Consider the following 12,405-nt stretch of genomic DNA (forward strand, 5'->3'; position numbering starts at 1 on the left):
GAATATACTTCGGTATTCTGCCCAAACAAAAAGGGAGGCAAAATCAACAGTTCTGATTCTGAAAATTGAAAGAACGTATCATATCAGGCATTAACATTAAAGCCTGGCATATGAAGTAAAACTGTTTTCTCAAATGTACTCTGCAACAGAGTATGTGTTCACGTAAAGTGTGTTACAACAGAGTTTTCCTTTGTACTTAGAGAAATAAATACTAAGTCCAAATACTTAGTAGTATACTGTTTGACTTTCCTTGATAGTGTGTTATATCATTGACAAAAATATTTTCAATAGAAGATATTTTCAAGACTTGTTGCACATTTCTGTTATATAAAGATTTTTTTAAATTCTCTATTTGGAAAAGTTTTTATATATATTTTAAGGAAATACTTGCATTGAGAAAGCAACTCATTAACAATAAGGTGTATTGTCATTTATTGAAGAGTCATGTGAAGTGTATGCTGTCATATAATTATTTACAATATGTTAAAAAAGCTATATTTTATGTAACAATAAATCAGTGTCTAATAATCGTGTAACTATTAAATAGGTGTTCTCCCGGTATGAAAAACACAGACAGCTAATATTAGAAGAAATTTTCACTTCACTTGCGCGGCTACCAACTAGCAAGAGGAGTTTGAGAAACTTCAGGTAACTTCTGATGTAAATAATAACTTGTAGACTATAGCATTTATAATTTCGTAAATTTTTGCAGGTTAAGATTTCAAAACAAATTGTTCAACAAATATCTTGTAATAATTACTCGATTTTATGCTATCACTTTAGTGTCTATTTAGAAGCATAATTGAAGCATTATTTTTCTCACTTAAAATGTGAATGGGTGTAATATTAGTGTGTGTTGAGGATTATTTTTTATGGGTCAATTCTTTAATTCTGTTTGTATGGAGTTACATAATTTTTTCATTGCTAAATCTTTGTAGGAAAATTTTGACTGAATTGCTTTGAGGATACACTCAGAGCACTCTTTTCACCAAGGGAATCAGTTTCATACCCATATCATCTCATACATCAGGGTGTACCACCTTTTGATGTTGTTAAGTGTAGCAATAAGATGGTGTTGGTGTGTGTATGGGTAGTAAACTCATACTATTTTTGAGGTTACATCAGGGAGAAACATGGTCTTCTTATCAACTTAAGATAGTTGCCTGCTGAAGTTTGTAGCATGCAATGCTGCTGCAGATTATTGTAGGTGTAGCCCTTGTAAAAGTCAGTCTAGGTCATGGTCATTATTTCCTCTTTTCTGAAAGTCACATACATTTCACATACATTAAATACTGCAGAAAAATTATTACAGCAACAGTTTGGTGTGTTTTGTTGTGTTGGAGCAAACATGATGTTATACGTAATGAGCTTATTATTAAGCATTTTAGCAGGTAGATGTTTGTTATTAAATATTCCTGTAGCTGTTTCAGCCAGTGAACTGTGTGCTGTTTCAGTTCACCTCTTCTGTGCAAGAGCAATACTTACTGGTTTTGTTAGGTTAAATGTTACACTGCACAAAAAGAAGCAAATTAATAGATTAATGTCTCGAATGTGGATTTTTAGCAGTGAAATATCTTTCTTTCACATAATTTTTGAAAGATGCTACTTAGGAGCAAAAATTTTTCTTGTGTTTTGTCCTTTTTGTCCTTTTAGTGTTAAAATTGTCTTTTGTTGTTAACAGGTTAAACAGCAGTGACACTGATGGAGAGCCTATGTACATTCAGATGGTAACAGCACTAGTTCTGCAACTTATTCAGTGTGTGGTGCACTTACCATCAGCAGACAAGGATTCTAATTCAGAGGAGGAATCAAACAAGAAAGTATGATATTTTAAAAAGCCTTTTTTTCGTGCATGTGTACAAAAATTATTTATGTGTGTTCATAGGTATAGTACATTACTACAGTGTTGTAGTAATCCAGCATTGTAATTTTCTGATGCATAAGAATTGCTGATCTGGAAATCATAGATCTATGCTGAGATAATAGACAAATGTGTCTTGTTATTTTTAGGTGGATCAAGATGTGCTTATTACTAACTCATATGAAACAGCCATGAGGACAGCACAAAATTTCCTTTCTATTTTTCTTAAGAAGTAAGTATACTGTTGTATTCTTTATTATATTGATAAATCCAGCTCCAGATGAATACTTTGAAACCTGGCCACTGAACAGTGATAAATGCCTATTCATAAAGTTATTTATAATAATATAACTTTATAAATGCCAAAGAGAGCCTCTTGCCTAGACAAAAATGTTTACAGAAAAGAAATTCTGCAGTGTTCTTCATACATTTAAGAAGCTGTCTCACAGTTCATGTAGAATTCCTTTATTATGGGTTTCTAACATACCTGAAGCCTGGAAGAGAAGGCTGAGCAAATACTTAAGAGGTGAAGTCGTGCTGATTTGGTCATCAGATATAAAAATCCAGAAATTATTTCCACTGAGCTAAGTTAAGAGTGTCAATAGCTCGAAAAGAAATGAAAAATGTACCTGAATTAACTATGGGATTTCAAAGAACAAGTCTTTAGGTTTGTATTGAATTAATTACAGTTTTTCACCTAAAGCTGAAAAGCTATTTAATAAGCCATCTAGCAATTTCATGCTTCTGATGTTAAACTTAGGGATGATATATAGAAGTCAAAAAGTATCAGGTATGTTAACTTTTGGTGTCTTTTTATTGTTAGTTTGGTTTGTTGGTTGTTTAGCTGGTGTTCTTTTAGCATTCTGATTGTAACCTTTGTGAAGCATAATACTGAGATGTGCTTCAGATAAATGAAATAACTATGAGATAAATGAAACCAAGCTTAAAGAATATAAACACACCAACTCTTAAATATCCTACTCTAGCTTCATTTTTCTAATTCTACCTACTTTGTCTATCCAAGTTAATACAGACTTAATACAACTAAAAATAAAAATCTTAGCAACAAAATTCTGCTGTCATGGATTAGATGCTTTATTTCCAGTGCAACTTGGAGGGATAACTGTTGAAGCTATTTCTGTACAAACAAATTTTCTGCTAGTATTTCAGATTTGTTTTCTTGGAATTGCATAAAGCTGGTTTTTCTGATTAAACATAGAATTATTTCTGTTTATATCAGAATAAAAAACTTTATATGGCTGTTAAATTTGCTCACAAAAAGCATTTTCCTGTTAACAGGTGTGGCAGTAAACAAGGGGAGGAAGATTACAGGCCACTGTTCGAGAACTTTATTCAAGATCTTCTTTCAACAGTCAATAAACCAGAATGGCCAGCTGCAGAGTTGCTACTTAGTTTACTAGGAAGGCTATTGGTAAGGGATTCTTGTTTTTAACTACATTAATTTATTTCTTATTACAATGAAGAAGACTTGTTTATTTCTGCTAAATAAACACTACTACTGTAGGAATGCTTTCTGATTGTTGACAGACATGCAGCATATAAGGATTTCCTTGCGTGTAACATTACTATGCAATACATAAATAATAGAATTTTGTTTAGAGGATCAGTCATATAGAACTTGTTAAAAATAGTAGTATGTATAGTTTCTCTTGGAAGTCTAGTTTCACTATTTGATTACATTTTCAACATTAAAAAGTGTCATTTCATAGCATCTTACAAGTGCATATATTTATTTGTAGTAAAGTCAGCCTAACAGCTGTAACTATATGTATTAAGTATCTCCTCTGGACTATTCCCTTAGTGCTGAAGCAGAAAACAACTCAGTATTTGGTTTTTTACAACTACAGCAAATGCTTATGACATTTACAGAATGGGAATGTTTGTTAGTGTGTTTTTTGAGTGTTGCTCTTCAGTATTGTAATCTAATTAATACAGTAATTTGAGCTGCTTCTTGAAAAAGTATTGTATGGTCTTGTGCTTGGTAAAATGTAGCTTTATATTTGTGTGAATAATAAGGAGATAGCATTATGGTGCTTAAAATCTCTGATGTTGGACATACGCTGTGCTAGTTGTCCAGTTTGTGTAGTGAAAAAATGCATTTAAAAAAACTCTGACAGACATATTTGTAGAGCAAGAGACACCCAATAAAAAAGAAATATTTATATAAAGTAATGTATGTGTGATGTAATAGTAAATTATATAATTTTATGCAATATAGAAGTTAGGTGGAAATTTTAATAAGGTAAAGCTATCTTTTGTGAGAAGAATCTCTGTGGCATAAATAAATATTTATTTTTAAATGTCTATTCTGCTTTTCTTAGGTTCACCAGTTCAGTAACAAATCCACAGAAATGGCATTAAGAGTTGCATCACTTGACTATCTTGGAACTGTAGCAGCAAGACTGAGGAAAGATGCAGTCACTAGCAAAATGGATCAAGGCTCTTTAGCCAGAATCCTCAAACAGGTGTGTGAGACATCCACAACAACTGGATGGAGATCTATCCATTCAAATCTTTGACATTTGTAAATATACTTGAAAAATTGACGTTATGGAGAATCAGTCTTAATTCACTGTTTAGGTTTCTGAATCAAATATACACAATTTATAAGTATCACATTTGTTAACTCATGTCTTGACTGTACCATTTCTGTAGTGTTACTATAAATTAATTAATTATAGTTGTTAGTTTTCTTGTGACGATACTGAAGACATAATAGAGTAACAGTTGGATTCTATCTTAAGGGGCCTTAAAAACACATATGAACCTGCATTTGCTATTGCAAAGAGGAACCTGAGCTTCTGGCACTCAAATACATACTTTAGAGAGTAAATCTATTAGTCTTGCAGGGCTAGTTTTTACGTGGCATAGTTTGAGGTTTTGGGGGTGTTTTGGTGTTCTCCTCTCTGCAGCTGCACAGAGGAGAGAAAATGTAAGGAAGGGTCCATGGGTTGGGATAGATCACTCACCAAATACCAACAGAGCCAAAACAGGCTCAACTTAGATATGTGAAATGAATTTATTATTAGCAAAATCAGATCAGGATAATGAGAAGTAAAACAAACCCTTAGAAACACCTTTGCACTCTATTCCCTCCTTCTATCTACCTCCTCCCCAACAATGCAAGGAGACAGGGAATGGGAGTTTATCAGTATAAACCAGTTCATCACCTGGGGCTTCTCTTGCTGCACCGCGGGGTCCCTCCTGTGGGATTCAGTTCTCCATGAACTTCTCCAGCATGGCTCCATCTCATGGACAGCAGCTCCCTGCAAATTACTGCAGTGTGAGTGCATCCCATGGGCAGCAGCACCCCTCAAACACTGGGTCACTCTTCAGGGGGGTGCAGTCCTTCAGGGACCGGCTGCTCCAGCCTGGGAGCAGGGCCCTCTTCCCACAGGCCTCCCTCAGGCTCCTCTCAGGCACCCACGTGCTCTGCTGTGGCTCCTCCAGGGGCTGCAGGGGCATCTCTGCATTCCTGTGCCTGGAGCATTTCTGCCCCCTCCTCCTTCACTGACCCTTATGTCTGCAGGTAGACAGTACCATCCATAATTGTGGGAAGTGTGTTCTATACAGTGCCATCAATCAGAGTAGACTGTTGTATTACTTATAAATTTGTAAGAGAAGAGCAATGTGTACAATGCAGCTGATCTTCACTTTCCAGTCAAATGGCAAGAAAATAAGAAAATCCACTTGCTGTTGTCATCAGAAACTTAAATTATAATCTAATTATTCAGAAATCAACTCAGACCTCTACAGATTTTTCTTCCCTGCTAAATTGAATACTTCTGTTGGAGATTTTCTTCTGCGTTCTGTTATCATTACCACAATATTAGTCAATGATTGCCAAATGCATATAGGGCTCCCTGCTGTGGTTTGGACCCATGATTCATAGAATAAGTTTTAGAAGAAAATCTCTTCTCTTTGACATTTTCAAACATTTTTTTTTTTTTTAGGAATAGATTGTCCAGTTTATTTGAACACTTGTGCATGCTTTTCATTAGTTTATCTCTTGATACACAGATGTTTTGGACTTGTTAATGTTACTTTTCTCTGCTTGCTGATGTTTGCAAGCTATGTTACATGCTGCATACATGTCAAGATTCTCTGTTGATGCTGTTAGTACAGAACTGAAGATGGTTTTAAGTCAGAAGGTTCATAGCTGACGAAGAAATTTTTTTTTCTGACTGGAGAATTTAAAACCAAAAATTATTCTTCTATTTTCATTTTAATTATTGAATATTATTTTTTAAAGGATTCACAGTTTCTTTTTGTTTTTTCTGGGATTTTTATTTGTTCAACAGTAGTTAGGCAGCTAGTTATTAAGCACCCCTTATACTAAGCCAGTTATCTACAGAATTTCAGGTTTGTCAAAGGCCAGAATTTCTACTCACAATTTGCAAATCAGGGTGGTTTTTTATATATATATATATATATGCATATATAAACCTATTCAGTATTATATGTCTTGTAGGCATGCTTTCAATTCTTTTGTGCTGTAACATCAGCAATTGCTAGGATCAGGGTGTTTCAGTGTAATATTGGGGAAATAAAGGTGTTTTCTGATTTTCACCCTCTTCTATTTTTCTGTGATGGAGTGTCCTTGTGCAAGATCACAGAAAAAAAAACTAACCAATTCAGTCAGTCTGTTTTAAAGCCAGTCTCATTCTGATCTTAATGTTTTTCTACTTTATAACTAATTGGTTAAAAAATTAGTAATGCTGCAATTATGCAAGCAACTGACTTCAATGTATTTTATATGTGGACATGTAGATTTTCAGATGGTAATTATGACTGTGCAATATTCTTGTTTATAACTATATTTCTACTTCTAACAGGTTTCAGGAGGGGATGATGAAATTCAACAGCTGCAAAAGGCTTTACTAGATTATCTGGATGAGAACACAGAAATTGATGCATCATTAGTGGTAAATTTCAGCTTTCTTTCATCAGGAATGTATATAAATAATTTCAGTAGCACATAATGAACAAAATTATTTTTTATTATATATATTAGTGCTTCAGTTAAATTGTCACCCTAACATATACTGTTGATTGTGTTTTCTAAAATAATGCTGATGCATTAGATTTTCTGAATTTCATTATAAATCTGTTAATTTTCTTTTTCTGTATCTGTTTGTTTTGTTTTCTGTTCATCCTGCTCTATTTCTCCAGTTTTCTCGGAAGTTTTATGTAGCTCAGTGGTTCCGTGATACAACTATGGAGACAGAAAAAGCAATTAAATCTCAGAAGGATGAGGATTCATCTGAAGGAACTCATCATGCAAAAGATGTTGAGACCACAGGACAAATCATGCATAGAGCAGAAAGTCGCAAAAAGTTTCTTCGCAGCATCATTAAAACTGCTCCATCTCAGTTCAGCACATTAAAGTATGCTTCTGTGCCACTTTCTTCTTTATTAGCCATGCATTTGATGATTTAAATAATTTTTTGGTGAACATATCCTGATTAACACATGGAATTTATTTCAGGATGAATTCTGATACTGTGGACTATGAAGATGCATGTTTGATTGTTCGCTACTTGGCCTCTATGAGGCCGTTTGCCCAGAGCTTCGATATTTATTTGACACAGGTAAACTGTGACTGGAAGTCTTAGTATAGTGAGGCACAGTTGGATTCTGATTCCAAACACTTTCACAGCTCTATGTTATTATCTGTCCATTGTTAAGCATAGGTATTTACAGCTCATGATAACACCGTGTGCTTTCATATTCTGTGTTGATGGCAAAAGTGATTAGGTTTCATTTTCCTGCATGTGTTTTGTATGTTATAATGTGCACACGTAATTTTATTTATTCATATATGGTTATGGCTGTATGCACACAGTAAGAGGATCATTGCGAAGTGTTGAAATAATTTTCACAGCTTCTGTAAGATGCTAATTCATTTGGTAAGATTAACTAATGAAATTGAGCTTAATTTGATTTCAAAGTAAAAGCCGGATTGCCAGTTGTTGCTGTCACTTCGGAACCTGCTGTTTGACCAATGTAGTTTCTTGCTTTTTCTGGGAGAAGGGCACTAACACTGGCACAGTGACATGTTTGAAATTCAGTACTAGTTTAGGTTCCACTACTTAAATTGATCTCCATGCAGAGCCATTCTTAGAGTGCCCTTGTCCAGCTTTGCTGTTAAAAGAGCCATGGTGAAAGCCACAGCTGAATGACAAAAGTAGAATTTAAATTTAAGAACCTTATAACCAATTTTAGAGAAGTAGAAAATCGTGGTAAACACCCATGTTTAGTTTTCAGTGCCATGAAACATCACTTACATGCACCTTTTTATTCTCTGAGAAGATAAACTCAGCTTTTAGTTACTACTATTTTAGAAGTATTATTTGTATGTTATTGTGCTGCATTTTTCTCTTAATTATTATTCGGTACGTTCCCAAAACAATTGAATCTTTGTTTTTGTTCTCTTCTAGATTCTGCGTGTACTTGGTGAAAATGCAATTGCTGTTCGAACAAAAGCCATGAAGTGTTTGTCTGAGGTTGTTGCTGTAGATCCCAGCATTCTAGCCAGGGTAAAAAAGAAAATACCTACCATGCAGATATCACCCTTAAAATATATCTTTATTCCTTATTCTGAATTTTTGTTTCATCTGTTCTTTTAGCTGGATATGCAACGAGGAGTTCATGGGCGGCTAATGGATAACTCCACTAGTGTACGAGAAGCAGCTGTGGAGCTGCTTGGCCGATTTGTTCTCTGTCGTCCGCAGCTTGCTGAGCAGTATTATGACATGCTGATTGAAAGAATACTGGTATGGTGACTTGTGGTATTTATGGTAAAATAAGTGGCATTGGAAAATTTGCTTTTAACTGAGCCTGTTTAATAAATTGGAATTGTTTGAATGGTGATGCTTTTAAGGACAGTCTTGTAAAATGCACCACTTGCTTCTAGGGAGCCTTTATTACATTGAAAGGTGAACTTCTACAGAAAGTCATACAGCATCAGGACCAGGGCTATATTCCTTTTGACTCCATTATTAGTGTTCAAATTAACTGTGTCATGGCTTAAGCCCAAGTAGAAGTTTAGTGCACATCATGCAGCTCCTCACTCAACCCCCACATCTCTTACCCCTACCCTGGTGGAATGAGCCAGGGGATTGCACTAAAATTAACATGTTGAGATATGACTATTTAATAATTGAAAACAAAGTAAAATACAATAAAAATATAAATAATGATAATAAAAAGGAAACAAACCATTGATGCACAAAGCAGTTGCTCACTGTCTGCTGATTGATGCCAGAGCCCCGTGCCCAAACCTAGACTGGCTGTGCTGTCTAATAACTCCCCCTAGTTTATATACCAGGCATGACAGTCTGCGATGCGGAGTATCCATTTGGCCAGTTCGGGTCACCTGTCCTGGTATGCTCCATCCCAGTTTCTTCTGCTTGCCTCCTCATTGACGGAACATGAGACAAGGAGGGAAAAGAAGTCCTTGACTTAGCCAAAACCAAAACATCAGTGTGTTATCAACACGATTGTCATTCTGAATCTAAAACACAGCACTGTGTTTTAGACAGATACTGAGAAGAAATCAATTCTACCCTAGCTTTAACCAGGACAAAGAGAAATAAGGAATTTTGCTGCATTTTTGAGGTCTGAAATATGGATCATTGAGGTCAGCTTTTCTATGCTATTTTTAGTGTTTTCAAAGGTTTGTTAGTTTTTTTACAAAAAAGTGGGGGTTTTGTCTAAGGTGTTCAATGTTAATTTAACTGTCGGATAATATTAGCTTCTAGTATCTCTGTCAGGATTTTAGTCAACTACTACACGTTTACTATAGTTACGTGATAAAATAAGTTTGTGAAGAGAGAAGTAGGTCATGTGCATACAATACTACAGAAAGCAGTTGAACCTGACGTTCAGATTCAACAGATTCTGAGCAAGGTGAAATGAAGTGAAGCTCCTCATCTATCTCCTTAGATGAAGCCTAGTAAAATGGAAATGATTGCCTGCATGTATCTTATCCATAAGCTTTATCCAAAGGCTTAAAGTACTACTATCCAAATCTGTAGGGAATCTTGTTCCAATAAAGTAGCTAAAGCATCACCATATCTGGCTTGTAAGTTCTTGAGTAAATAAGTGGATTGCAGCATCACGAGCTCTTAGATGGGAGGGTATAGATGGAGAAAGTGTTTCAGCATTCTGGGAACTGAACCAGAGCCTTTAAAACAAATTATGCTGAGCTTTTGTATACATGAATTCCAGAAGATTTTAGTTGCCTTTTCTAAATAAATTTTCCAAGTCAAATTGGGTGATCTTCAAATATTAATTCATATATAGAACATAAACTGATTTGTTTTCAAGAGTGTAATTATTTTCTCTTCACAGGATACTGGTATCAGCGTCAGAAAAAGAGTCATAAAAATACTTAGGGATATCTGCATTGAGCAGCCAACTTTTCCCAAAATTACAGAAATGTGTGTGAAAATGATTCGGAGAGTCAATGATGAAGAAGGCATTAAGGTAGAATGAAACATATCCTTCAGAATTTTAATTATTGTTACTTCAGTGTTTCCCTATTTTGACAAAATTAAAAAAGCATTTCATTTCTCCTTTGTAATATTTATGAATTATGAATTTTTAAGAGCTTATATTTTAGCTTTCTGTAATTCTCTCTGACTTAATTCTCTTTCTTTTCTATCCTCTGTTTTCTGTATCTTCTTGCTGACAATCAAAATATTTTAAATATTTTCCATAGATTTTTTTACTTCTTGCAAGTATTTTCTCTGATGCTTCTCTTTTCTAACACGTGAAATTGGCATATAAAACTTTGATATCTGCAAATCAATAGTTTTAAAGTAAAAATTAACTATTTGACATTAATATATGCCATGTGTAATTATTAAAGTTATAAAGTATTAATCTGTGCTAATGTTCAGTGAGGCAGTTGTGCCCCCTGAAATGTTGCTTATGTGCTCATTCTCAGAATTTGCAGAAGGGCACAAACCTAATATAATGTGTTAAATCATAAAGCTGACAATGATTATTTTGCTTAATTTGACAAAATAATTTTAAAATTGTTGAGTAATTAGGGACACAGCTGTTGTAATTTTGTGTCACACTTTCAGTAAAAATTAAAAATTTTAAAGCTGCAGCAGATATTTTTACCTCTTGAGGTACGTTAATGTAAAGTGACTTTCTGAGAAGACTCTTGATCAACAAGCAGATGAACAGCTAGAGCCAAGGTGCTGCTGGAAAGGGAGGATGACCATGTTCTCTCCCCTCCTTACTCTTACCTTTCTAACAATAAGGAAAAAGGAGACATAAACTTCAATGTGTTTTTAACAGTTCCATGAAAGAGAAGTCATTTCGGAATAATTTTTATTCGCTTGCATTCTATTCTATATTGTCCTCCATTCAAAAACATTGGAAGGTAACATACTTCCTATATTTGAGTGTAGAGACTTGGCTTCTCTCTCTTTCCCACCTTGTCACAGCTGTTCTGTAAACTAAAGGAGCCTACCACTGCTGCTGCAGTTCTGCTGAAGGGATTGTTTGTTCAGCTGTCAGCTTCCCAGCTGTGTTTTTCTGAGGAATACCAATTAATGCAGGAAGGTGGTAACTTTATTTTCTGTAGCATCAGTTCCCGTTGTTTCTTTTTGATGAAGTTTGGCATGAGATCAGTGTAAGTCCTGTTACAGTAGATCTGGGTCTGTCTCAGATAACATTTCCTAGTACAGTCTCATTTTCATAATTCCTTATGAAAAGGCACAGATCATCAGCACATCAGTTCTATGGATGCATTAGAAATAATGTAATGTAATACTAATGTAAGTTTATTTATTTCTGCTAATATTTTATTTTCCTTCAGAAATTAGTAAATGAGACATTCCAGAAACTCTGGTTTACTCCAACTCCACACCATGACAAAGAAGCAATGACAAGGAAAATACTGAACATCACTGATGTGGTATGTTAAACAAACTTGAATTGTGTACAAAATTCAGTTTTGATTTTAGTATCTTAGAAACATTCTCTGTATTTTTTTGAACACAATAATATGTCAGATGGTTTCCTTTTTTATATTTCTTGGCATGAAATGTACGCCAAAAATATTGTGATTGAGCAGGCTGTAGGAAATCTTAAATGCTCACTAATCTGCTGGCAATAATAACTGTGACTACACTACATTCAGATTGTATTAAGTATTCGTTCAGTTAAAACACAACCTATTACTATTGTATGTAACATTCTAAAGGAATTGCTAGCAGCTATAGTTAAACCTACCTAAGAACTTCTCTTAAAAGAAAATTTTCCTCAAACAATTGATAACCTTTATTTGGCGAAGTTAATGAGTTGTTTTAATAAATACAGGGTCATGTTTTTACTCAGAGTATACTGATGTCTGCATAATTGTATCTTACTATTTAGGAGCAACAAATTAAATAGCATATCTCCCAAATAGCAAAGTCTATTTTAGATAAAAATGTTCTAATTTGTAGTGAAAATACGTTGTATAAAACCATTGTGCTGAAGAGGTGTTTTAATATAAATTA

At 34.5% G+C, this 12,405-nt stretch overlaps 1 protein-coding gene across 2 annotated transcripts in view; it reads left to right on the forward strand.

The window, feature by feature from the left end:
• Nucleotides 1-12,405, forward strand: part of LOC135459281 (nipped-B-like protein) — a 154,705-nt gene that overhangs the window by 115,700 nt on the left and 26,600 nt on the right. For both annotated transcript variants that reach the window (XM_064735066.1, XM_064735065.1), the window contains exons 20-31: nucleotides 548-648; nucleotides 1,682-1,820; nucleotides 2,011-2,093; nucleotides 3,161-3,293; nucleotides 4,204-4,347; nucleotides 6,718-6,807; nucleotides 7,055-7,269; nucleotides 7,371-7,473; nucleotides 8,323-8,421; nucleotides 8,512-8,658; nucleotides 10,238-10,372; nucleotides 11,721-11,819. In XM_064735066.1, the coding sequence (XP_064591136.1) occupies nucleotides 548-648; nucleotides 1,682-1,820; nucleotides 2,011-2,093; nucleotides 3,161-3,293; nucleotides 4,204-4,347; nucleotides 6,718-6,807; nucleotides 7,055-7,269; nucleotides 7,371-7,473; nucleotides 8,323-8,421; nucleotides 8,512-8,658; nucleotides 10,238-10,372; nucleotides 11,721-11,819 (1,488 nt within the window). The remainder of the gene's footprint in view (nucleotides 1-547; nucleotides 649-1,681; nucleotides 1,821-2,010; nucleotides 2,094-3,160; nucleotides 3,294-4,203; nucleotides 4,348-6,717; nucleotides 6,808-7,054; nucleotides 7,270-7,370; nucleotides 7,474-8,322; nucleotides 8,422-8,511; nucleotides 8,659-10,237; nucleotides 10,373-11,720; nucleotides 11,820-12,405) is intronic.

Source organism: Zonotrichia leucophrys, chromosome Z, assembly GCF_028769735.1.
Source record: "Zonotrichia leucophrys gambelii isolate GWCS_2022_RI chromosome Z, RI_Zleu_2.0, whole genome shotgun sequence".
In the NCBI taxonomy this organism is placed as follows: Eukaryota; Metazoa; Chordata; class Aves; order Passeriformes; family Passerellidae; genus Zonotrichia; species Zonotrichia leucophrys.